Source organism: Furipterus horrens, unplaced genomic scaffold (assembly GCF_987537825.1).
Source record: "Furipterus horrens unplaced genomic scaffold, mFurHor1.1.pri manual_scaffold_11, whole genome shotgun sequence".
In the NCBI taxonomy this organism is placed as follows: Eukaryota; Metazoa; Chordata; class Mammalia; order Chiroptera; family Furipteridae; genus Furipterus; species Furipterus horrens.
In genome coordinates this window covers 58884351-58906787 of record NW_028327181.1, presented here as the reverse complement: position 1 = coordinate 58906787, position 22437 = coordinate 58884351, and the positions used below count along the sequence as shown (strand labels likewise).

Genomic DNA, 22437 nt, shown 5'->3' with positions numbered 1-22437 from the left:
CGGCCTTCGCTGGGCAGCAGGCCCTCCTGTCCCGTTTCTTTCTGAGTTGGAGAAAACGTCGTCCAATCGGGTCCCTCCAGACGTCTCACTTGTGAAATCTGGGGGCTTGAGTTGCTTTTGCGGGACCCCCAGGAGGCTTTGTCCAATCACTCCCAGTCAAATATCCCGGGGTCCCTCCAGAGACCAAGTTCAGGGCGAGCTGTCTGGGTAACCCCTCTGCTCTATGTGGCAGCCCCCGGAACATCCCAGAGAGCCAGGACTTGAACTACTGAGAGGGGTCAGCTGTGTGTCTGTGCAAACACTCGCGCCCACGGGTGTCAAAACCTGGAGAGGATCTGGGTGCAAATGGGCTTATTCTATGCATACCGAACCCACGTGTCTTAGTGAGGGTGGGTGTGCTTGGGGGTGGGTATATACAGTAGTCTCATCCAGAAATATCTAAGGATATTTCTTCTCCCTTAGGGTTTTCTTAATCTCCTTCCCCCATCTACTGCCACCAGTCTCTTCCTTTAGGGCAGGACTTCTCCGAATTGGGGCAATGTGAGAATCTGGAAATATGTACAGATCTGGAAGCATTATGCTCAAAACCCCGGGGTGTGTGGCGCTCGAAGGTTCAAGGCTTGGGTCCCTAGGTAGACACATCTGGGAGGGTGAAACGGCGAATAGGCCCCCCTCTCCCATCCAGCTGTGCATCTGCGAGCCTCCAGGCCAGGTGCGCGGGAAGGAGGTTGTGGCTATGCTGCGCAAAGCCCCTCGTGGCCGCGAGGTGGCGCCATAGCTGCAGCAGAGCATGCCGGCCCGGGCCGCTCCAGATAAGAGTGTGCGGAAAGCGCGGCGGGGCTGAGACGCGACCAGGACGCGGGGAGGACGGACCAGCAGGACAGACCGACCGGGGGCCCGGCGGGCGGAGGGCAGCGCAGCGCAGCCACGTCCCCCCTGGATCCGCCGGTAGCCGGGCCCGGGGCTTCCGACATGCCCCCCAGGTGGGTCCTCGGGCTGGGGACCGGGAGGGACAGGGGACCCGGACAGCCCGATCCTCGAGCTCTGGCCGTCTCCGGTGCATCCTCCGGTGCGAGCGTCCCAACGCGGCTGGCGTTCGGAGCCCCGGGTGTCACCCCTAGAGGACTCAAGACCACCGGGTCGCTGCTCCGCGCCGGGTTCACGGCGGGGTCAGCGGCCGGGGCCAGTTCTGCCCGCACATGGGCTGGAGAGGCGAGGGGAAGGGAAGGGGAGAGCTGGCGGGCGGGGCTGGCAGGGGCGCTGCCCTGGCACAGCTCGGCGCCTGGCAGCGGGGCGGGTGGGGCGCCGGCTAAGAGCTGCCACCGCCGCAGGGAGGGAAGCCCGGCCCGCTGCGGCCGCAGGTAACGGGCCTCGAGGCCCTGCGGGCCAGGCGGGAACAGTGTCGGGCGGCGGGCAAGCGGGCGGGCAGGGCGGCTCAGGGCTCGGCTCAGGCCCCGCGGCTTCCCGGCTTGTTGAAATGGGGGGCGAGAGGAAAAGCTAGGAGCCCAGGGACTGGGGCTGGCGCGCCCCTCCCGGCCTGTCTGAAGTTGGGAAACTTTTTCCTAAGTTTGGGGCGGCGGAGTTCCCGTGGAGAAGGGGCCGAGGGGAGCTGGGGAGGGAGGCGCCGGGCTGTGAATGCAGACCTAAGGCCGAGGCCAGGCCGGGACTCGGGTGGGGCGCAGGCCGGGGTCAGGGCCGCAGCCGGCTGCGCGCCGTGCCCGCCCGGGGCGCTGCCCCCTCCCTCCCCTGGGAGCTGCGTGGCTCCCCCCCTCCCCCCCACCTGCTTCCTGCCTCAGCCTCCTGCCCCGATATAACGCCCTCCCCGCGCCAGCGCCCGGCCTTCATGCTCTGCCCGCCACCGCAGCGGCTGCCTCCGCTCCCCGCGCCGAGGCCGCCGTCCGGCCCCAACTAGGGCCTGACAGCCCCCGGCCAGGGCGGTGCCACGGCGGCCCGGCGCTCCCCTCCTCCGGATCACTTCCCCCAACTGGGGCAACTTCTCCCGAGGCGGGAGGCGCTTTCCACTCGGCTCCCTTAGATCCCACTTGGGCAAACTTCTCGGCCCTGAATGACTTTTCCTGAAGCGGACATTTTCCTCAAATCCAGTGGCTGTCTCCGAAAGGGTCACTTCGACAGAACAGTCTTCTCCTTCGAAGCCCCCAGAACCCAGCCTGTGTGCCCGGTGCCTCCGGTCAAGGGGGTGGAGGCCAGCCTGGCCTCCTCTTCACCAGCCACTGTCCTGCTCCTTCTGGTCTGGGCCTCCGGGCCAGGCTTCCACGCTCGGAGCCCACTCATCCTCCACCAGTGCCCAGGCCGGTGCGCCATGCCCTTGCGTAGCTGAGGGGAAGGGGAAGTGGAGGGGAGAGGCGCCGGCCTGGGAACCGGCAGCGAGGGCTCATGCGGCCCTGACCCGACTGGTGTGTGTCCCCGCAGGAGATTGTGCTGGGCAGAGGATGCTGGACACGATGGAGGCGCCCAGCCACTCCAGGCAGCTGCTGCTGCAGCTCAACAACCAGCGCACCAAGGGCTTCTTGTGCGACGTGATCATCGTGGTGCAGAACGCCCTCTTCCGCGCGCACAAGAACGTGCTGGCGGCCAGCAGCGCCTACCTCAAGTCCCTGGTGGTGCATGACAACCTGCTCAACCTGGACCATGACATGGTGAGCCCGGCCGTGTTCCGCCTGGTGCTGGACTTCATCTACACCGGCCGCCTGGCTGATGGCGCAGAGGCCGCGGCGGCGGCGGCTGTGGCACCGGGGACCGAGCCGAGCCTGGGTGCCGTGCTGGCCGCCGCCAGCTACCTGCAGATCCCCGACCTCGTGGCGCTGTGCAAGAAGCGCCTGAAGCGCCACGGCAAGTACTGCCACCTGCGGGGCGGCGGCGGTGGCGGCGGCGGCTACGCACCCTATGGGCGGCCGGGCCGGGGCCTGCGGGCTGCCACGCCCGTCATCCAGACATGCTACTCGTCCCCAGCCGGGCCTCCGCCACAGCCCAGCGCCGAGCCGTCGTCTGGCCCCGAGGCCGCAGTGAACACGCACTGCGCCGAGTTGTACGCCTCGGGCCCTGGCCCCGCAGCCGCTCTCTGCGCCCCGGAGCGCCGCTGCTCTCCGCTCTGCGGCCTGGACCTGTCCAAGAAAAGCCCGCCCGGCTCCGTGCCTCCCGAGCGGCCGCCAGGAGAGCGTGAGCTGCCTCCGCGCCCAGACAGCCCTCCCAGCGTCGGCCCCGCAGTCTACAAGGAGCCACCACTCGTCCTGCCGCCGCTGTCGTCACTGCCCTTCCAGAAGCTGGAGGAGGCCGTACCGCCCCCGGACCCGTTCCGTGGTGGCGGCGGCAGTCCGGGATCCGAGCCCCCCGGCCGCCCCGACGGGCCCAGCCTCCTCTACCGCTGGATGAAGCACGAGCCAGGTCTGGGCAGCTATGGCGACGAGCTAGGCCGGGAGCGCGGCTCCCCCGGCGAGCGCTGCGAGGAGCGCGGCGGAGACCCGGCCACCTCACCCGGGGGACCCCCGCTCGGCCTGGCGCCACCGTCGCGATACCCGGGCAGCCTGGATGGGCCTGGTGCAGGCGGCGACGTTGACGACTACAAAAGCAGCAGCGAGGAGACTGGCAGCAGCGAGGATCCCAGCCCTCCCGGAGGCCACCTCGAGGGCTACCCATGTCCACACCTGGCTTATGGGGAGCCTGAGAGCTTCGGTGACAACCTGTACGTGTGCATCCCGTGTGGCAAGGGCTTCCCCAGCTCGGAGCAGCTGAATGCGCATGTGGAGGCGCACGTGGAGGAGGAGGAGGCGCTATATGGCAGGGCTGAGGCGGCTGAGGTAGCGGCGGGAGCCGCTGGCCTCGGGCCCCCTTTTGGAGGCGGTGGGGACAAGGTTGCTGGGGCTCCCGGCGGACTGGGCGAACTGCTGCGGCCATACCGCTGCGCGTCCTGCGACAAGAGCTACAAGGACCCGGCCACACTGCGGCAGCACGAGAAGACGCACTGGCTTACCCGGCCCTATCCATGCACCATCTGCGGGAAAAAGTTCACGCAGCGCGGGACCATGACGCGCCACATGCGCAGCCACCTGGGCCTCAAGCCCTTCGCGTGCGACGCGTGCGGCATGCGCTTCACGCGCCAGTACCGCCTCACCGAGCACATGCGCATCCACTCGGGCGAGAAGCCCTACGAGTGCCAGGTGTGCGGCGGCAAGTTCGCACAGCAACGCAACCTCATCAGCCACATGAAGATGCACGCAGTGGGTGGCGCGGCCGGCGCAGCCGGGGCGCTGGCGGGGCTGGGGGGTCTGCCCGGCGTCCCCGGCCCCGATGGCAAGGGCAAGCTCGACTTCCCCGAGGGCGTGTTTGCTGTGGCCCGCCTCACGGCTGAACAGCTGAGCCTGAAGCAGCAGGACAAGGCGGCCGCGGCCGAGCTGCTGGCGCAGACCACGCACTTCCTGCACGACCCCAAGGTGGCGCTCGAGAGCCTCTACCCACTGGCTAAGTTCACCGCGGAACTGGGCCTCAGCCCGGACAAGGCGGCCGAGGTGCTGAGCCAGGGAGCGCACCTGGCTGCCGGGCCCGACGGCCGGACCATCGACCGTTTCTCCCCCACCTAGAGGGCCCCTTGCCAGCCAGCCTCATCGACGCCGCGTGGTCCCCGGCCCGCGCCCCCAGGGAGCAGCGGTGGCAGCGAGCAGACAAACCGAGCCGGGACTATATAGTAGCAGCGGCAGCGTCACAGCAGTGGCAGCGACCCCACCTCTCTGCGGCCTCACCTGGCCTCACTGCTTTGTGCCTTAGCCCGGGGATGGGGGTGAGGGGAAAACCCCGGGACAGGGTGGGTTGGGGAAAGGGAGATTTATATTTTTGATATCAGCTTTGACCAAAGGAGACCCCCGGCCCTTCTCCGCCTCTTCCTGTGGTTCGTTGGCCCCCTTCCCCCAGCCCCGTGCTGCTCTTAGGGGTAGGGGTGTCACTGTTGGGACGCTCCCAGCCCTACCTCCGGCCCTTGCGACCACACCCATTCTCACTGTGAATCTCCCCGCTGGGGTCGGAGCGTCGGGCAGAGTTGGGGAGCTGGGAGGGGACTGAGCCGGCCGGAGGGCCCCCTGCCCCCCGCTCCCACCCGCCCCGGGACTGATAATGTGAAGTTCCTCATTTTGCACAAGTGGCACTAGCCCCAGGGCCTACCTTCCCTCCCTCTGAAGTCAGAGAGTCAAGACAGCCCTGGCCTACCCGGTCTCCCACTCCTGCGGTGTCCCCTCCTCCCTTCCCTGGGGCCCCCCCGGACCATATTTATTGCATGCGCCCTGGGGAGTCCCCTATCCCAAGCCCAGGCTGGGCTGGAACGTGGTCTCTTTAGCTCCCTCCTCTTTTGTATATTTTCTACCTTGTACACAGGCTCTTCCAGAGCCGCTTCCATTTTCTATACTCGAACCAAACAGCAATAAAGCAGTAATCAAGGACCCTGGACCCTGCAGCTCTCTTCCGCCCTGCACTAGGACCTGGGTGCCGTACCAGGGTGGGTGGTCGGAGGAAACACCCAGCCCTCACACAGGTGCAGAGGCTTGGACAGTCTTCCCTCCCCAGTCCCAGAGACAGATCAGCAAGAGGTCAGATAGGTTTCATAACTAAAAATTTATTAAGGAAACAAAACCAGTGCTGTAAATAGGACAGAAAGGAGAGCCGGGTCTCCCACCCACCCCATCATTAGCCTTCATCCAGAGGAGGATCTCAAAAGGAGAGACTGGGGATACCGTATCCCAAAGAGCCCAGTCTTCTGAGGCCCTGAGGAACTAATACCTCCCAAACCATTGGCCATGGCTGTCCTGCACAGTCCTCTCTGGCATAATCTTGGGCCGCGGGAGGGCACAGCTTTGCTTCCAACCTCCGGGAAGGCTATACGGTCAGACAAGGGTTCTGGTGGACACCCTGACTGGTCCCATCAAAACTTACTCCTGGCTCCTCCTCCAAACCCTGTCTTCCCCTCATCTCTGTCCCTGTGTTGTGGGAACACATTCCCAGTAGGAAGCCTCCCGAGTGAGGCTTTGAACACAGGTGCCAGCTAAAAAGGCAACAAAAAACTCAGAGGCCCCTGTGTCAAGTTCTTCTAGGGTAAAGCTAGAAACTGGGTGTAAACCCCAGGCTACATGATGCTCTCTTCCAGGCACTAGCCTGGAAACTTTTCAGAGTATGGGCCTGGGAAAGGTCAGGGGTGAGAAAGCTTAATTAGGTTCCTGCCACAGGTACTGGAGGGGGAGGGAGATTCAAAGTGAGAACCCCCATGGAAAGGAACTCAGGTGAGGAAATTGAGGGGACCTGGGAGGTGAGGGATCCATTAGAAAGGAGGGTGGGGATGATAGAGCGGATAGAGAGGGAGGACAAAGAGAGGGGAGGGGAGAACTGAGAAAAGTCTGAGGAAATTTTGTTCAGTGGGAAGTAGAGCAAAAGGAAGGCCAAAGAGTGGAGAGGAAGCTGGCAAAGGCCACCCAGGAAGTATGGGCCTGAGACCAGAAGTCCCTTCCCTCTAGACCCATGACCATCCACGGGGAAAACAAGTGGCAAAGTGCAACGGACCCAGATTGACCAGGGAAGGAAGAACAGCAGGATGTGTGTGTGGTGTGGGGCTGGGGTAGAAGTGGGCGCCTAGGGCTGCTGTTCGGAACAGTGTCCAGAGCCTAACTTGGGTCCATGTGGGAATTCAGGCTGCCAGGAGAAAGACCCCCCTGGGCGCTCTCTTCATGGCATGACCAAGCCTCTTAGACCCATTTGGGACAGGGGTTCTGAGGATGAAAGGAACCCGTGACTTCACCTGCACCTGATGGAAAATCTAACCCCTTTGCCCCACTTCCACCTGAGAAAGCGGCTGAGTCCCTAAACTTAGAAGGCCTTCACCCAGCCCTTGAAGTAGGCAGGCGGAGGGAGAAAGGCTGCGAGCAGGGGCAGCCTACCTAGCTGGCCCACCTGCTGTCACTGCAGCCAGCCACCTCCCTACTAAATCTTAGCCCAGGACAGTCCCAGCAGCTTCTGCCCAACCCTTGTGAGGGGCTCTGTGAGGAGCAGCTCCCCCACAGCACGGCCACGGCGCGAGTTGGAAGAGGATGGTTTATTGTCTGGGTGGACTGGTAGTGGCTCAGGCATGTGGGCATCTTCCGTGCTGCACCGGGCACCTGGTGGCCTCTCAGGAACGGTTCCATGGGGGGTGGGCCCCGGCGCAGCCCCCTCAGCCCACCTGGGCCCATGCGAGGAAGGCCGGGATGTCCCGCACAGGTACATTCCTCGTGAGCGCCTTCACTCGCAGGTTCCGGTCATCCGTCAGCAGCACCACTTCCCGCAGCAGCCGGATCGGCTCCTCTGTCGGTATGAAAGAGCAGAAGAGCCTCACTGAGGGCAAGAGGCAGAGGCACTGGCTGCCTCCCCTCTCCCTGGAGGGGGATATGGTCCTGGGGGGTCAAGCCCAGGCATTTCTTGGTCCTTCCCCAAATGCTTGCCCTCATGCAGACTATCAGCGGAGGATGCCGCCCCACTGCTGGCGCAGGGAGGGAGGGCCATGCCGGCCGAGGCTGGCCTTTGGACCCCTGCCTCTAGCATAGGCCTGTGCTGCCTTGTGTCTGACAGCTGCCCAGACCGCTGGCCTCCACACACTCCTCTCTCAGGACTCTGAACTGAGGGAGAAAGAAACCCCAGTCCTAGCTGCATGGCTGGTCCTGCACTCAGAATACTCATTTCACTACATCCTCTCCTGCCAGGGCCAGCAGGTCGATCAGTGCTCTGATCAGTGCTCTGTGAGAGAACAAAAGATGGAGTACCAGGTGTGAGGAGAGGGGTTAGCTCAGAGGAGCTCTCGGGGGGTGTGGTAAAAGGGTCCTTGGCAAAGCTGTGCCAAGATGGCCCTGATGCGATGGCCAAATGACTGCCTCTGTTAAATACAAGTAGTCCATGGTGAAACTCGAAGAGCACAGAAGAGAAAAAGGTGAAGTTAGGCGCAGGCTCCCAGTTTTCTCCCTTCGGCGTGCCTGGCTTTGTTCCCTGGGTAGATCTGTGATGCTTCCGGATTTCTTTACGCAAATTACAAGTGTATATACTTGGTATATAAGCTTTTACCCCTACAATATTACAATCATACTAGCCCTACTTACTTTATTCAAATTTTGTACATTTTAAAGATCTTTCTATATTGGCACAAAGAGACAGCCTTCCTTCTTTTTAGAAGACTTTTAGCAGGATGCCTCCACCATCTCTATTCCCCTAATTTCCTAACCTTTTAATGTACCAGGGAGAGTTTAAACTAGGGCCAAGTACTCACACAAGTGATATCCCCACCCCTGGCAAGGCCCCTCAGGTGGCAAGTCCACTCGTCAGTCCCAGGCTGTTTCCTGATGGAGGTCTGGCAGACAGGGAGGCACAGGAAACGCCCTGCGGGGCTTACTGACTGACTGCGGGGCGCTGGCTGGGCTGGGGGGCTGCATACATACGTCTGCGTCGGACCTGAGCAGTTTCAGGCTTGCCAGCTCCAGGCAGGGCAGCTGAGAACTGGCTGTCAGCCTTGGGAGGAGTTTGGGGGAAGAGGAAGAGGCACTTGGGGTTGACGGCAATGAGAGAAGGGGAGAGGTGGAAGGAGGGAGTGATGTGCGGTGAGGGGCTGTGGTGGGTGGAGAGGGAGAGGAAGGTGGCTGCAGGTCAAAGGGATGCTCTGAGACCGCTCACACGCCTGGGCCTGAACCCTCTGGGGCGTGAGTGCCGGGTCAGGCGGGTGGTGTGCGGTGCTGCCTGGGGCTCCCAGCTGGCTGCCCGAGTCTGTCTGTAGCTCTGCCACTCCTGCCCCGGGACTCAGACCAGGAGAGGCCCAGGCTTTAGGTCAGCCAGCCAAGGCCCAGCACTGCTGGCAGGGGTCTGCAGGGGTTTCTGTGGATACTTTGAGACATTTTTAACAATAAACATCCTCTGTTTTGACACTGGTAACTTCACTTTGTTAGAAACCAGAGACTGTCATCTTGTCAGGCCCCATCCGCCATAATCCACATGATTTTAAAATTCAACATCGTTTACACATAAACATTTGGTGACAGTTTCTCTGTGAATCTGACAAGTTAATCTGCTAAGAATTCACACTGACAAATGGGGTTTGATTACACTAGCCGTTGCTGATGTAATTCTGATAGGGGCGGTCCCCAGCATGGCAATGGGTTCCTGTAGGCTGTTTGGGGTGAAGTGGGGGTGGGGGGTAGGGAGACTAGTAGGGTCAAAGCCAAAATGTGTCTCTGCTAAGAACGAAACAGCTCTGAGGCTGGGTGGGGCCACAGCAGTATCTGAACCATACTTCCCAACAAGGCCGTCTGCACTCCTGCCTCCCTCTCCCGAAGAAGATGCCCCTCTAGGAAGCTGCATGGGCGCAGAGCCCAAGCCCCTCTGTTTAGCTTAGCCAGGACTCCTTTTTACACTTGAATGCTTCAGATCTGGTTCTAAGGGACAGTGTGCAAGCCACGTGGCAGGACCCACGTGAAGAGCAGTGTGGACTCATCATCACCCCATGGTACAGAGCCTGAGGCGGGGGTGAGGGCAGCACTGATATGGTGGGAGGAGCAGCAGGACAGAAGTCGATCCCCAGGCCAGCCTGGGAGCCAGGGCTAGGAAGTGAGCAGAGGAGGTGGGTGACAGTGACTAGAAGACAACTACAAGAGACGACATATACACAGACAGAAACCAAATGGTGCGAATTATCAGCTCTGCGGATGACGCTGAGCTAGGAGATCCCAGGAATTCCTTCCAGAAGAAGAAATGCCAGATTCCTGGGAATCGGGAGCAGAAAACACCCGAGTCTCGCTGACACCAAAGGGCTGTGCAGGAACGTCCCAGGCTCAGTGAGGTGCTCGAGCTCTCACTAGCCTCTGGCCCCAGCCCGCCTGCAGAGTGCTGCAGCCCCCACCACGGGACAGGAAGAAACACCCACTACTCAGTGGGGAAGTGCCTCCACAGCCGGCCTGATAAAGGGTAAACGTGAGGCATAAACTACGAGGAGGAGCATGGCCCAGAGCAGGGACCACTGGGGACTGTCCTTGAGGAGCTGCAGAGGGCTGGGCTCAGGAGACTGTGGCCAGAATAAGCTACACTGAATCATGAAGACATTCTTGCTGTCAGAGAACTCACTGAGGACCCAAGAAAGGAAATGGATGCACGCCGATGGGAAAGCTCACTGCTTGGAGCCCAGCTTCCTGGGCGAGGCCCATCCTTAGTTGGCCCAGGGTCTACCTGACATTTCCTGGGGGCGGGGGAGCTATGATAGGAGGGTATGACTTCCAGGAGGGCAGGAAACAGAGCTTGCCTCAGGACTGACCCCCAATTCCTCAAATTTCCCTATGGTTGAGGATGGTAGGCCCAGGCAGGGCAGGGGCCAGAGCCATACCTCTGTTGGTTGGCATGAAGTCCTTAGCCTTGTCCTTGCAGTAGTGAAGGCAGCAGGAGAGGATCAGGTCGTCGTTGTTACCCTGCAGGAAGACAGTGTGAGAGGGGCTCCTGGGCAGGCGGGGTGCCATGAGGAGGAGGCACAGGTATACTCTGCCTCTGGGGTGCTGGGGAGGGTCACCTCCCAGAATTCCTCCCGTACATGCCCTGGCCCCACTTAGCTGAGTCCAGCTGTGTCAAGAGTGATCTGCGGGACATGGCATCCCCACTCTTGGGCCTCAATGGTGGCTCCCTCATCAGCCGCTCAGGCTGACTGACCTTGGTTTAGCCTCTTTCTCCTGGAGACCCTATTCTGAAGGCTGGTGATCAGCATTCCCTTTCTGCGGGGAGCTTACCAGCTGGCCAGTGATGTCCTCACTGCGGAAGGCGATGGATTCAAGTTCGTTGCCACGGCTGGTCAGGGCCCGTAGACAAGAGTCCCGACTCTCGAATCGCCGCTCAAGAAACTCAATGGACTTCCGGGCCTTTTCCTGCACCACACGAGCATAGCCCCCGGCCCGGTGGTCTGTCTCCTGACCCTTGGCCAAGCCGTCCAGCTCGTTGATCACTGGTGAGACACAGTTCCACATGGTATTGGCCTCAGCAATCAGCAGTTATGCCTGTCCTCACCCTGGGCCTCGCTTCCCCAGCCAGCTCCTTCCCAGACCACAGAATCTACCCTGCCACACAAAAGTCTTCCAGTGAAAGTAGGGGACCTTAGGGCTCAGAAGGCATCCAGACTTTCCACAGTGCTCTCTCCTCTTTCTGCTTCTTCCTCCAGGCCCTGCACTTCTTCTGGGAGGAACGTACAGGGATTTTCTGGAGCTGCTGTATTCAGAAGAAGAAACCTGGCCCCTCTATTGCATTCCTTAGTTATAGGATCAAATTGAAAGGGTCCCTCAGGAGAGGTGAGGGTATGTAGCAACTAAAGGGAAAGAGGCACTCACCCTCATCCACTTGCGCCCCAAACACAGCAGTTTAAGAGGGGGCGAAGTTCTACGCCCCATGCCCCAGTAGAGGGCAGGAGGTCACCAAGTGGGAACCAGCAGTCATGGCCTTACTTGCAAGAGCCCTGGTATTCCCCAAAACCATGCCCTTGGCACATCTACCTCCTCTGATACCGAACGTGTGTGTGTGTGTGTGTGTGTGTGTGTGTGTGTGTGTGTGTGTGTCTGTCTGTCTGCCTGCCTGCCTATGTGTCTGGGACACGGCTTCATTTTCTGGTGAAGATTCTTTCCAAAATTCCAGCCAAAAGCCTGAGGTCAAGTGGGAAATATGCACTCCTTGGGGGCTCCGGGAGAGTTTGGGGTCTGAGGCCCTCTCCTCGGTGCAATGATTCATGGCTTGGGGAATCAGCATGAGCATGCTGTTCCATGGTGAGCCTGGCACTCACTGTCTGGGTATTCACTTTCTGGAAAAGGCCCATGTGGCAACACACACACACACACAATGCCCATGCTTTCAGCAACCCGGGGGTACAGGGTCCACACAATGTATGGCTGAGTTGGGGTGTAGTGGTAGATGGGTATATGGTACAGCAAACAGAACATCAAACACAAAAAACTGGTATTCCATCCCAAAATCGGCTTTCCTGCTTCCAAACTAAACAGGCTTCAAAGGGGAAGCTTGTTTGTGCTTCTGCACCAGGCGGGGCTTCTCGATGCTGGGGTCAGGCCTAAGAAGCATAGAGCAGGTTAAAGAGCACAAGAAATAAGCAGGGAAGGCTGTTGGCTTAACCCTTTGTGCTCTGGACACAGGGCAGGAGTCCACTGAGGGAGCCTCGTTAAACAGGAGCTCCTTCTAAAGACCCTGAGAGTCCAAGGCCCTACCCAGCTGAGGAAGGTTCAAAGAGGCTGGCCTGGACTGCCTTAACAGAGTTGTCATTTCCCAACGCCCCTGGGGGTCATCTATTTATCTGGCATGTATCCTCTGGGTTTTCTCATATGTTTGCTCCCTCCCCACCAAATCTGGTTTTCTCCACTGAACCAAAAGCTCCTCAAGACCAGTGACTGCAGCTCTGCCACTCACTGGAGCACCTAGGAACAAGGAAACTATGTGCACAGTCCATGCTAGTAAACAAGAACCTTGCCAGCCTGGGACGGTGTCTGAGGCTCCTTCTAAGTCACAGGGTACTCCTGAGATGTCACCTCTCTCAGTTATACCATTTCCTGACCATCTAGCAAAAAACTGTCCAATTTACTTTCTTCCCCCTGAACACCTCCTGGTAGGAAAGCACAGAGCCATGCTATCCTGAAAGCCACCCCAACCCAGGACCCAGTGAGGGCAGAGGGCAAGTTAGAACAACATGATGGTCTTGCTGCTTTGCCTTGGGGAGAAAAGCTGCTCTACTTTTGAAGAACAGAAAACCCTCCCTTAGGTCTAAGAGCCTGGGTTTAAGAGGCTCTGGCCAGGCCACATGGGGAGGGGGAAGGAAGACAGGGAGGGTGGAGGCGGGACGAGGGCTGCTTCAGTGCCAACATTCTCAGGTGGTGCTAACGTGTTTCCCACAACCCCCCAGGGTTCTATAGCCTCTGCAGGGGCGGATGTTTCCTGCCCTTTGTTTCCACCCTCATCTGGCACTAAGACACTTGGGACTGGGAGGGAAGGCCCAATGGAACATCTTGGCATGAATGTCAGAGGTGGCTGGCTTGGCAGGCAGACTGCCAGTCTGGGGGCTTTTCCCGAGGACAGGGCTCCTGAACTTGCCCCAAGTGGCTGCTGAGAAAGGGACATTATAAAGCCTGGGCTTCCCAATCCTCTCTGAGACCCTCTCTCTCCACAGGGTAGTCCTCAGCTACATTAGCTATGTCAGCTAGATTAGACAGGGGCCCAGAGCCCAAAGCCCATCCTGAGGCTGACCTACCACAGAGCTCTAAGAACCTAGGGTGCCTAGACAGTCTCCTGGAGAAAGCCCAGCTGCACTCCTCTGCCTGAGGAGGGAAGCAAGCTAGCTGGGCCCTGAGATGCTGACCCTGCACCAGCACCAATGACCAGACAGTGGTAAGGGCCCAAGAGGCAGGAATCCACAGGCATGAGCCAAGGGCTTGCTCTGGAGGGTTTCTGTCGGCCCGGCCTTGGGGTGACATTGGCCAGAAGAATGCTACCTCGAACCAATAGAAGGATCGTGAAAAGCTACAAGACAATCAGACCAAAGGCATCTAACCACTTCAAAATCCTCCCAGCCTCCCTGCCAGACCACCCAGCAGCACTGCCGTTATCTGCCAGGGCTGAGTGTTTACCAATAACGGGAACCAGCTTTGCTGTTTTACTGCAAGCTTTATAAGGATAAAAACAAGGGCTGGGCTCATGCAGCCTCTGGTTGCTGGGACACAGGAGTCCATTTGCTCACACAGTTTAAGCCATGGATCAGCCATAATAATTTCAACTGCTTTGATTATTAAACAGTTTTCCTTGCCCCACACATTTCCTACTTCCCTACAAATCCTGCCTCACACACACAGCAGGGCCCTGACTGCGGGCCCCCTGGGCTTGGGACCTGCGTGTAGCGGGGGCTGCGGTGCGTGTGCAGGACTGCCCTGGCCTGACTCACCGATGAGGGGCACCACCAGGATGTACTTCCTGCTCTCCAGAAGCCGTGCCAGACTGGCCAGGTGGTCAATGAAGCCGTTGGTGTCTGGTACGAGGAACAAGGGTCTGATCTCGAGCTCCATCTGCCTCATCTGACTCTGGTCTTCCAGGACAGCCTACAGGGACACAGAATGGTGAGTGAGCCAGAGTGAGCAGGCAAGCGGGTGGGTGAGCCAGGGCCCTGACTCCACACTGTGTCAGCATCCTGCCCCCCAAGCTTCTTTCCCCTCCAGGAACAGCCAACCCCTGTCCGGCCTGACGGACAGGCCCAAGGGCTGGGCAAAGCACTGCAATAAAAATCAACATAAACCAAATGGCCCCGGGGAATGGGGCGTGGCTAAAACCCTGCGCAGGACTGAGAAAGGACCTGATGTATTAAAAATAACAGGTCTCTGAAAATAAGACGTTGGGCTAAAAAATCTGTAAGGGCGAATTAAGTTCCTTGGATATGAAAGCAGTTTCACATATAATACAGAGGAGTGCCTCTCAATCCAGATACTTTATATGTGCACATACAGATCCGAAACAGAATTTGTATTTGTTTACTTCACTGTGTAGTTAAAAAAAAAATTAAACTCAAAGACTATACAAAAAAAGTGATGCTAACAACTAATAATTAATACCACAGTCTCCCCACAGCTCCAAGAGTCCATACAGTGTGATGGATTAGGACCCACTTCGCATGTTTGCAGAGAAACACTGAGACTGATCAGAACTGCCACCTCCCCTTCCCCTACTGGCAATTTCCTAAACATTAGTCTCTTGTGTTCTACCTGCACTCTTCCGCCATGACTCTGTACCATCTATACTACTATTTACTTGATGTTTTCCTTTAAATTGACTTTGTTAACTCAATTTTTGCTTAGTCTCTTCTTAAGCAATGATATCCATGGCATCAAGGGTTTGACAGCCAAGTCATGTTTACCAGCGCAAACGAAATTCCCATCATGAAAGTCAAAGTGTCTCCTATGCACCATCACTAAAAAACCACTGCACATAGCACCGGGGGCCCCTTGGAAAGCACATGGCTTACTGCCTGTTCGTCTTACGGCTCCGCACCTCTTTCAGGGAAGCTCCATAAACCCCTGGGAAAACCCGCTTTTCTCCCGTTTGACTGAGGCTTGTATGCAGCAGTGGCTCTGGGTACGCCCGTTATTTCGGAGCAAAGTCCATTGTGTGGCCTCCTCTTCTGGGGGTCATGGCCCAGAAGCAAAATGATTTGCCGGCCTCTGCCCAGAAGGCGTGCTCCTGGTGAACAGAGCTGGAGGGCACTCACACAAACCTGGCAAGGGCCAGGTGAGCAGGTCCCAGTTCCGGCATGCCCTCACGGCCTTCTACCATACGCGAGCCTGCAGAGGCGCCAACACGGGCGCAGGGCAGGGGAGCAGATGTGCGTGCCAAGGGCGAGGGGCCCACAGTGCTGGGTCCTGGCCACTAACAGTCAGTGAGGAAGGCGCTCAGGTTTCACTGGCAATGACAGTAAGACTGAAAGGGCATGACTTTGAAGGCTGGGGGTGGCTTCTCTGTGACCTGCTGGGGACCTCTCCCTATGAGTAAGTCGTTGCTGCCACTGCCACCACAGCTGGTGGAAGGCACAAGCCACAGCATGCTGGCAGGCATGAGAAATGCAGCTGAGAGACCCGGTCTGCTGGTCTTCCTACTGCTCTCACCTCATTTGGGGGAAGTGTCACTGCTGCTAGCCACCTTCCCAGGGGACTTGGGTCACTGTCCCTCCCCATGGGGCTGCCAACTAGAGGGAGACACACAGTCCACCAAACTCAGCTTGGACATTTTTTTAAAAATTAACTTTTTAAATAGAGATATAACTGACACATAACACTGTGTAGTGGCTTGAGCACTTTGCAAGAACAGGACACAGTCCCCACTCAGGCTTGGTCAACAGCCCTCTACTACTCCCCCTCACACCCAAGCAGCATTAGCAACCTGCTCCTCATTTCCCAGCTCCCAGTGTTCTCTATCCAGCCTTTGCACCACCAGGAATGTTTTTCTTTGTATCATAGGTCCCGAAATCTGGGTGACAGGGAACAGAACAGGCACTGACACTGGTGTAGAAAGAATGGGGCACTGGCAGGTGGTGACAGGGCCTTAAGGTCCTGAGCGCTCTGTCTATACTGCTGCCTCACTGACTCCTTTCACATCTTAGTTTTTCCACCTCCAGAAATGATGCTCCAGCCCTGGTTTGACTCTAAGGAAGTGCAACTGGCTGCCACTTTTGACCTTGTGTGAACAGCGAGTTCCCAAAGCCTCATACCATCCTACGTTTGGAGCTGGCAGGAGGGCCTTTAAGCCAGTGGGCCCAGATAGGCTAGGGGCTAACGGAGCCTACCTGTGTGCTCTGATGACAGGACAAGAAAAATCTAGGAGCAGGGTCCCAGGGAGCTCTGAGTTCTCTGAGCTCTGGCTCAGGGCCAGAAAGGTGAACAGAGGCCATAGTCTCTGAGGGAGGTGGCAGCCTGTTGGTTCCCCAGGGGTGGGGTGGGGTCAAGCTGTATGAGGGTGGTCAGAGCTGTGCTGCCATTATCCGGTCCCAGGGACACCCGCAGACAACTTCCCTTAACCTGGCTCTGCCCAGTGAGTCACCACACAACTGCTTCCTGTTCCCCACATGCCCCCATGGAGGTTCAGGAGATAAAATGAAGCTGCTGCTTCTTCTCCTGGGGTACCAGTGGGCCCCCAAAGTGGGGGGTCACACCTGGGCCATGAGACTGGCTCAGTCCCCTCCAAAGAATGGCAGACTGAGAAAGGATCAGGAGTCAGCAAGCCCTTTTCTGTGGGTGTCTGTGTTTCCGGCCCTCTCTGAGTGGTGCTGTGTGTATGTGTGTATGTGTGTGTGTGTGTGTGTGTGTGTGGTTAGCATTTGCCCTCCCAACTTTTCCAGATTTTACCCGTCAGATTCCTGGCAGCTGTACACGGCGCCTGTGCCGGCCGTCACGTCCCATTCTGATCTCTGGGTCGCACGGTGAGAGAAGGACACAGGATGCGCAGGGAGTGAAAAAGTGATGTCGGTGGGGAGAGTGCCAAGTCCCCACTCACAGCCATGGGACGCTTGGGGAGAAGGGGGAAGCATGCTGCTGTGGAGTTCAGAGGCCGGTAGTGAGATTTATTTTTGTTTGTATGAGTAAAAAGCTGCAGAAGCCTCTGGTGGGGGTGGGGGGACAACTGGAATGCTGTGATTCAGACAGACTGACCCTGGCCCGGAATCAAGTGTGCTGACCCGGAAGAAGAGTCCCATAGGAAAGAACCCTTCTTACTGAAGCTAAGATTGGGCCACAGTGGGCCAGGACAACGAACTGGGAAATCAAGGAAAGCATGGACACTTTGAATCAGACTGGTGGCAATAAGGACCAAGTTGTCATCAAGTGTGAAAGAGAAAAATGACTAATTCTGTTTCTGGCAGATGCTGAGTAACAACTTTCTTTCAAGTAAGGGAGCATCCTTCAGCACGCTGGTGAGGAACTCGGAAAGAGAATCCACAATAACATTTGATGAGGGATCGAACAGCCTTGGGTCCCCAGGAGGAGCTCTTTTATAGGCTAAATTCCTTCTTCTAGACACTGGGGATGATTTGGGGATGCTAACCTCTTGAAAACTGAGACACTGAGAATTACAAATAAAGGTAATACAATTAGCTCACACAAAAGTGGTGGAATGTGAGGAACCCAGACCACGGGAAGGCCTCAGGCTTTCCTCCTCCTTAGGGCTCCGCAGGGAGTGGGGCTGCTTCCTTCCTTCTACAGGACTCATTTATCTGGGCCTCTCTGGGTAGAGCAATGCCTTCACCAGAAAAGAGAAGTCTTGTTAATACAGCACATTTCCACAGTCACCTTGTATGTGAAAGTACCTAGCAAAGTGCCTGATACATGTATTAGCAACTTAACAAATATCAGTTTCCTTTCTTCCTGCCCAGCTCCATTTTTCAACTTCTATATACCCAAGAGGGTAAACAGCTGGGGAAACCACTTAGCGAAAAGAGCTTGGGATTGCGGGATGTGGGCACCTATGTGTAGGTACTTTTTTAAATGAAAAATAAAAATGAAATAAAAAATAGGAATAGTTGGTAAGATAACCAGCAGCACAGGAGGCAATTCCTCCTGAGAGAGGCAGTGCACCTAGCGTCCCCTGGGGGCAGCACTCAGCATCTTCATTTGGGTGCTCATAGGAGAGTTTGTACTTAGGACCCTTTCTCTGGGGTCCAAAGTCAGTACCACAGAGCATGACATCATGACATACACTCTGCTTTCTTTTTTAAAATTATAAGTATGATGACTTGCTTGCTACCTCTGATTGTTTTATGAGGACTGATCTTATTATCAAACTAGATTATAAAGAGCTCAAGGAAAACTGCCTTTTCTGGTTCTTTTACAATATCAAGCATAGAGAGGTATATCACAGGGGCTCAATGAGCTAAATCCTATAATCTCAGGGTTGAAGGGCATTTTATTATTTTATTTGTTTTCTTTTTTTCTCTTTTGAAGGGCATTAAAGATAATTAGATTGGCCCTGGCTGGTGTGGCTCAGTGGACTGAGCACTGGCCTGTGAATCAAGAGTTGCCGGTTCGATGCCCAGTCAGGGCACATGCCTGGATTGCGGGCCAGGTCCCTCGTTGGGGGTGTACAAGAGATAACCACATATTGATGTTTCTCTCTCCCTCTTTCTCCCTCCTTTCCCCTCTCTAAAAAATAACAACAAAAACTTTAAAAAAAGATAATCAGATTGAATTTTATCTGATAACTCTTGTTCTGAGAACGCCCAAGATGCGTGCCCTTCCTGACAGAAAGGGAGTGACAGGGCCAAGCATGACACCTCTGAACTTATTCCAAGCAGCAGCCTAAGGGTGGTCCAGCCAACAGCCTGACCACTCTGTAAGAGAATAGAACCTGTGGATGCTACTGGAGCCAGTCAGGCGAGAGAAGGTGGAGCAAACCAGAGGCCAGTGCCATAGTTTGTGGAGAAGCTGGAACAGGCTCTGGAACAGGTTCGAGTGGGGAGGGCGGTTGCCCAGCTCCACAGGCTGATGTGCTTTCCTGCCCTGGCGTGAACGTGCCCCTGGCCTGGTAATGCGCTCGCTCCCACCCTGCCTCCGACAGCGAGGAGCCAGGGCTGAGTGTCTGTCTTCCGCTAGCTTCCATACAGGTGTGGGGGGCTCTGTGCATGCCCCATTGTTCCAGAGTGCCCCCCCCCCCCCCCCGCAACCCAGCTGGGTGGCAGCGTGAATGGGCTGCAGCTATATTTAGAGCAAAACTCCTGGGGCCACCACAAAGGAGTGACTGCATCTTCAGGAGGGTGGGTGGGCGGGAAGGGGACAGGGGAATGAAGCTATTTTCAGAACACATGTCATTGCTGGCTACAGAGCAAGACTGTGGCCATAATGCGGAGGGAAACAATAGCTGTGGCCAGAGGAAGAGCCTGTTATGTTTCAGGTGGGATGTTTGCAACTGCTCAGGAAACCTGACCCCGCCCGACAGCAGCACAAATCACAGCAAAGCCTCATGGAGGCAGAGAAGAGGCGGGGGATTCATAGGGCTGGGGCCAGTTGGAGGTGCCAAGAGGCCACACCTCATGCCTGGAGGAGGATTTTCAGTGACTGCTTTGCCCTGGGGGCCTGGTTAGGAATGAAACACTTCTGATCAATTTCCCAGACAAACTATGTATGCACCCTGCTGGGGTCTCTAGACACCTCCCAAGAAAGGCAATGGGAATGGAAAGAGCTGAAAAGGTAGCAAGCAGCAAGGTGGGCTGGACCAACCCAATATGAAGGCAGCTGTCTCAGGCAACAAATAAGGTCTAGGCTGAGCTGGAGGTGTGGCCTCAAAGCCCCTGGTAGGTGGATTTGGCCCCTTAGCACCCAGGGGGCCTGCCTGGAGCTGGGGCCCCAGCGGCCTAGACCTTGAGGGCCACCCACACCCCTTCCCTGACCTCCAGCCGGCCCCACTCACCAGCCTCTGTGCTACGGCGGAAGCGGGGAAGGGCAGGCTGCAGAGGGAGGCCAGCCCCCCCAACCCCCCCCACAGATGAGCTTGGGCCCAGGGGTCTAGGTGTGAGTAGGGAAGCAGGGGTGTGGCTACAACTCCAGATCTCGGCTGGGCTTTATAGCCATCATGGGGGCCAGGAGGGTTTTTTTTCAACCCCATCTTCATATCCCCTTCCCCAAACATGTGTGGTTCCTGTTTTGCTGCATCTGTAAAAGGAGCTGGGATCTGGGGACTTGCCTTACACCTCTCGGTTAACACCCCTGGAGACTGATGGAGTTCAGAGTAGTGTAATTTACAGCCCATCTCTCCAATCTTTATTCACTCGATGCTCTTCTCTTCCTTATTGTATTAGTGCGACCCAGGTACCTGCCAACAATAATGGCCTCTCTAGCTAGGAGCCTCTCCCTCACTCCCAGGACAATTTACCCCTTTTCCTTGGGATTTTCCCCCCTTAAAGTAAACAAAAAGAGGAAAAATAAGAAAAGGTTAACATGGGTTTGGAGCGCTGCAGCCCCGTGGTTCTGGGCAGGGAGCCAATGGCCCGAGGGCACACACATGTGTGTGCTCTCCCAGAAGGGCCTTCACCGGCCCTGTTTTACAGCCACCTCGGCACAGACTCCAGGGTTCACGCATATGGCCAGACAGATGTGTCTGGCTTACGTTCAAGGCTGGAAAATGAAGAATTATGGAAGTGAAGGGCCCCGGGCATTAAAAGGAGTGGGGGGAGAAGGGAAGGGGGGAATTTTTCCTCTGCTGAGAAATCCTCCTGTGGCTGTGAGGCTGGAGGAAGAAGGCTGACAGGAGGCAGGGCCGCCAGCAGCGGTTCATGTGGGGCCTGTTCTTAAAGGGGCCACAGCAACCCCGGCTCTGGCCAAACCACAGCAGGCCCTCAGTGCCTGCGCCTGAGCAGCCTCCTCTAAAGCAGGTGATGGGGAGAATAGGCTTTCGGATGGGGGCAGCCACTGGCACCGGAGTCCAGCTTCATACAAGACCTCCTGTTTGTAAGGTGTTGCTTGTCCCTGGAGAGGCAGAACTGAACACAGTGTTTTCGACGCGGCCATGTCCCTGTGGCATAGGCTCCCACAGCACCCTGTCCTTCCCTTTGTAACAACGCTCAGTCGCATTTCAAATTGCTGGCTTCTCCACTCCACTGTATATTCTGGGATGGGACTTTTCTGTTCACCCCTGTGTCCCCTGACCACCAGCATAGTATATGCTCATCACCACTTACTAAACTGAGCTGAAGACAGGGTACCTGATTCCAAGGAGTTCCCAGTACAGTGGGGGAAGAAGTCCAGGAAAAAAGTGTAATTCGAGATGTGATATAAGTTTCACATATGAAGCATAAATCAGTTACACTGTTATACAGGTACACTGAGCAGAGAAAGATTAATTCCTCCTGGGGGGAATCAGGGAAAACTTCACTGGGGAGCTGGAATTTCATCTGGGGATTGAAGGAGGAAGAGAATTTCAACAGGTAACAGGAAACATGGAGCAGAGCAAAGGGACAGCATGCACAAAGCCCCGAGAGTCGGGAAGGAGTGGAGGGTGGTACTGCTGTCCAGGTGGGGGGGCCTTGGTCTGGGACGGGGCTTCACACACACTGTCGTGCTGAGGCAGGAGGCAGGTGTGGTTACCACTTTCATTTTATAGATGAGGAAGCAGGCTCAGAGAAGTTAAATAATTTGACTGATGTAATATACAGTAAGAGCTTACAGGGTTTGGGAGAAGAGGTTGGGAACACACATGAAAGCCTTGAATGCTATAATAAGGAATTAGACTTTATTATATTAGCCAAGCAAAAGCACTGATCATATCTGAGCAGGGGGAAGGAATGGCTCTTTTGGGAAACATGTAAAGATGCATTAGAGGCGGTGAATCCAGCATGCAGACTGTATTCCACACAATTCTAAGAGGTGCCATTCACAGACTACAAGGGGAACGGCACCCTCTGGAGCTGTGCAATGCAGAGGCCTTGACTGCTGTAATCCAAGTCAATATCTGGACTAGGCCAGGAGTAGTGGCAATGAGAACAGAGAGCAGGGAATAAATGAGTGAAAGATAGATTTGATTAAAAAAAAAAAACAAAAACAAAAACAAAAACAAAAAACCAGACCCAAGGGGTTAGAACCCAGGGAGGTATTTAAGATGATGCTCTAGTTGCTACCATCTACTGAATCACTGAACAAATATCTGCCGAGTGCCAACTCTGTGCACTGAAACTACGAAGTAACAGAAAGAAAGGAGGAGACCAAACAAAGAATAACGGTGAGGAAGCGCAGGGCAACAGAGAGAGAAGATGAGGTTCACTCGTGTAAAACTGAGGTTGAAGGGAGATGGCTTCAGGGTCCAAAGCTACAGGGAAGTCAACTCTGATGGGGAACGAGACTTGATAAAGACAGGTTCTTGGTGCCTTATGACACAATGAAGTATATA

At 56.5% G+C, this 22437-nt stretch overlaps 2 protein-coding genes across 2 annotated transcripts in view; one reads left to right on the top strand and one right to left on the bottom strand.

The window, feature by feature from the left end:
- The first annotated feature begins 844 nt into the window (after positions 1 to 844).
- Positions 845 to 5246, top strand: HIC1 (HIC ZBTB transcriptional repressor 1). Its single transcript, XM_090257764.1, has 2 exons — positions 845 to 983; positions 2431 to 5246. The coding sequence occupies exon 2, from the start codon at positions 2451 to 2453 to the stop codon at positions 4593 to 4595; it is 2145 nt and encodes a 714-aa protein (XP_090113890.1). The 5' UTR covers positions 845 to 983; positions 2431 to 2450; the 3' UTR covers positions 4596 to 5246.
- A 351-nt stretch (positions 5247 to 5597) lies between these two features.
- Positions 5598 to 22437, bottom strand: part of SMG6 (SMG6 nonsense mediated mRNA decay factor) — a 214824-nt gene continuing 197984 nt past the window's right edge. Inside the window, exons 16-19 of the mRNA XM_090257748.1 lie at positions 13970 to 14123; positions 10776 to 10987; positions 10382 to 10463; positions 5598 to 7332 (exon numbers count right to left, since the gene is read on the bottom strand). Of these exons, the coding sequence (XP_090113874.1) occupies positions 7202 to 7332; positions 10382 to 10463; positions 10776 to 10987; positions 13970 to 14123 (579 nt within the window). The 3' untranslated portion in view covers positions 5598 to 7201. The remainder of the gene's footprint in view (positions 7333 to 10381; positions 10464 to 10775; positions 10988 to 13969; positions 14124 to 22437) is intronic.

Bases quoted from the DNA above. Each gene is read 5' to 3' on its own strand.
- HIC1 (XM_090257764.1), top strand. From the start codon at position 2,451: ATGCTGGACACGATGGAGGCGCCCAGCCACTCCAGGCAGCTGCTGCTG.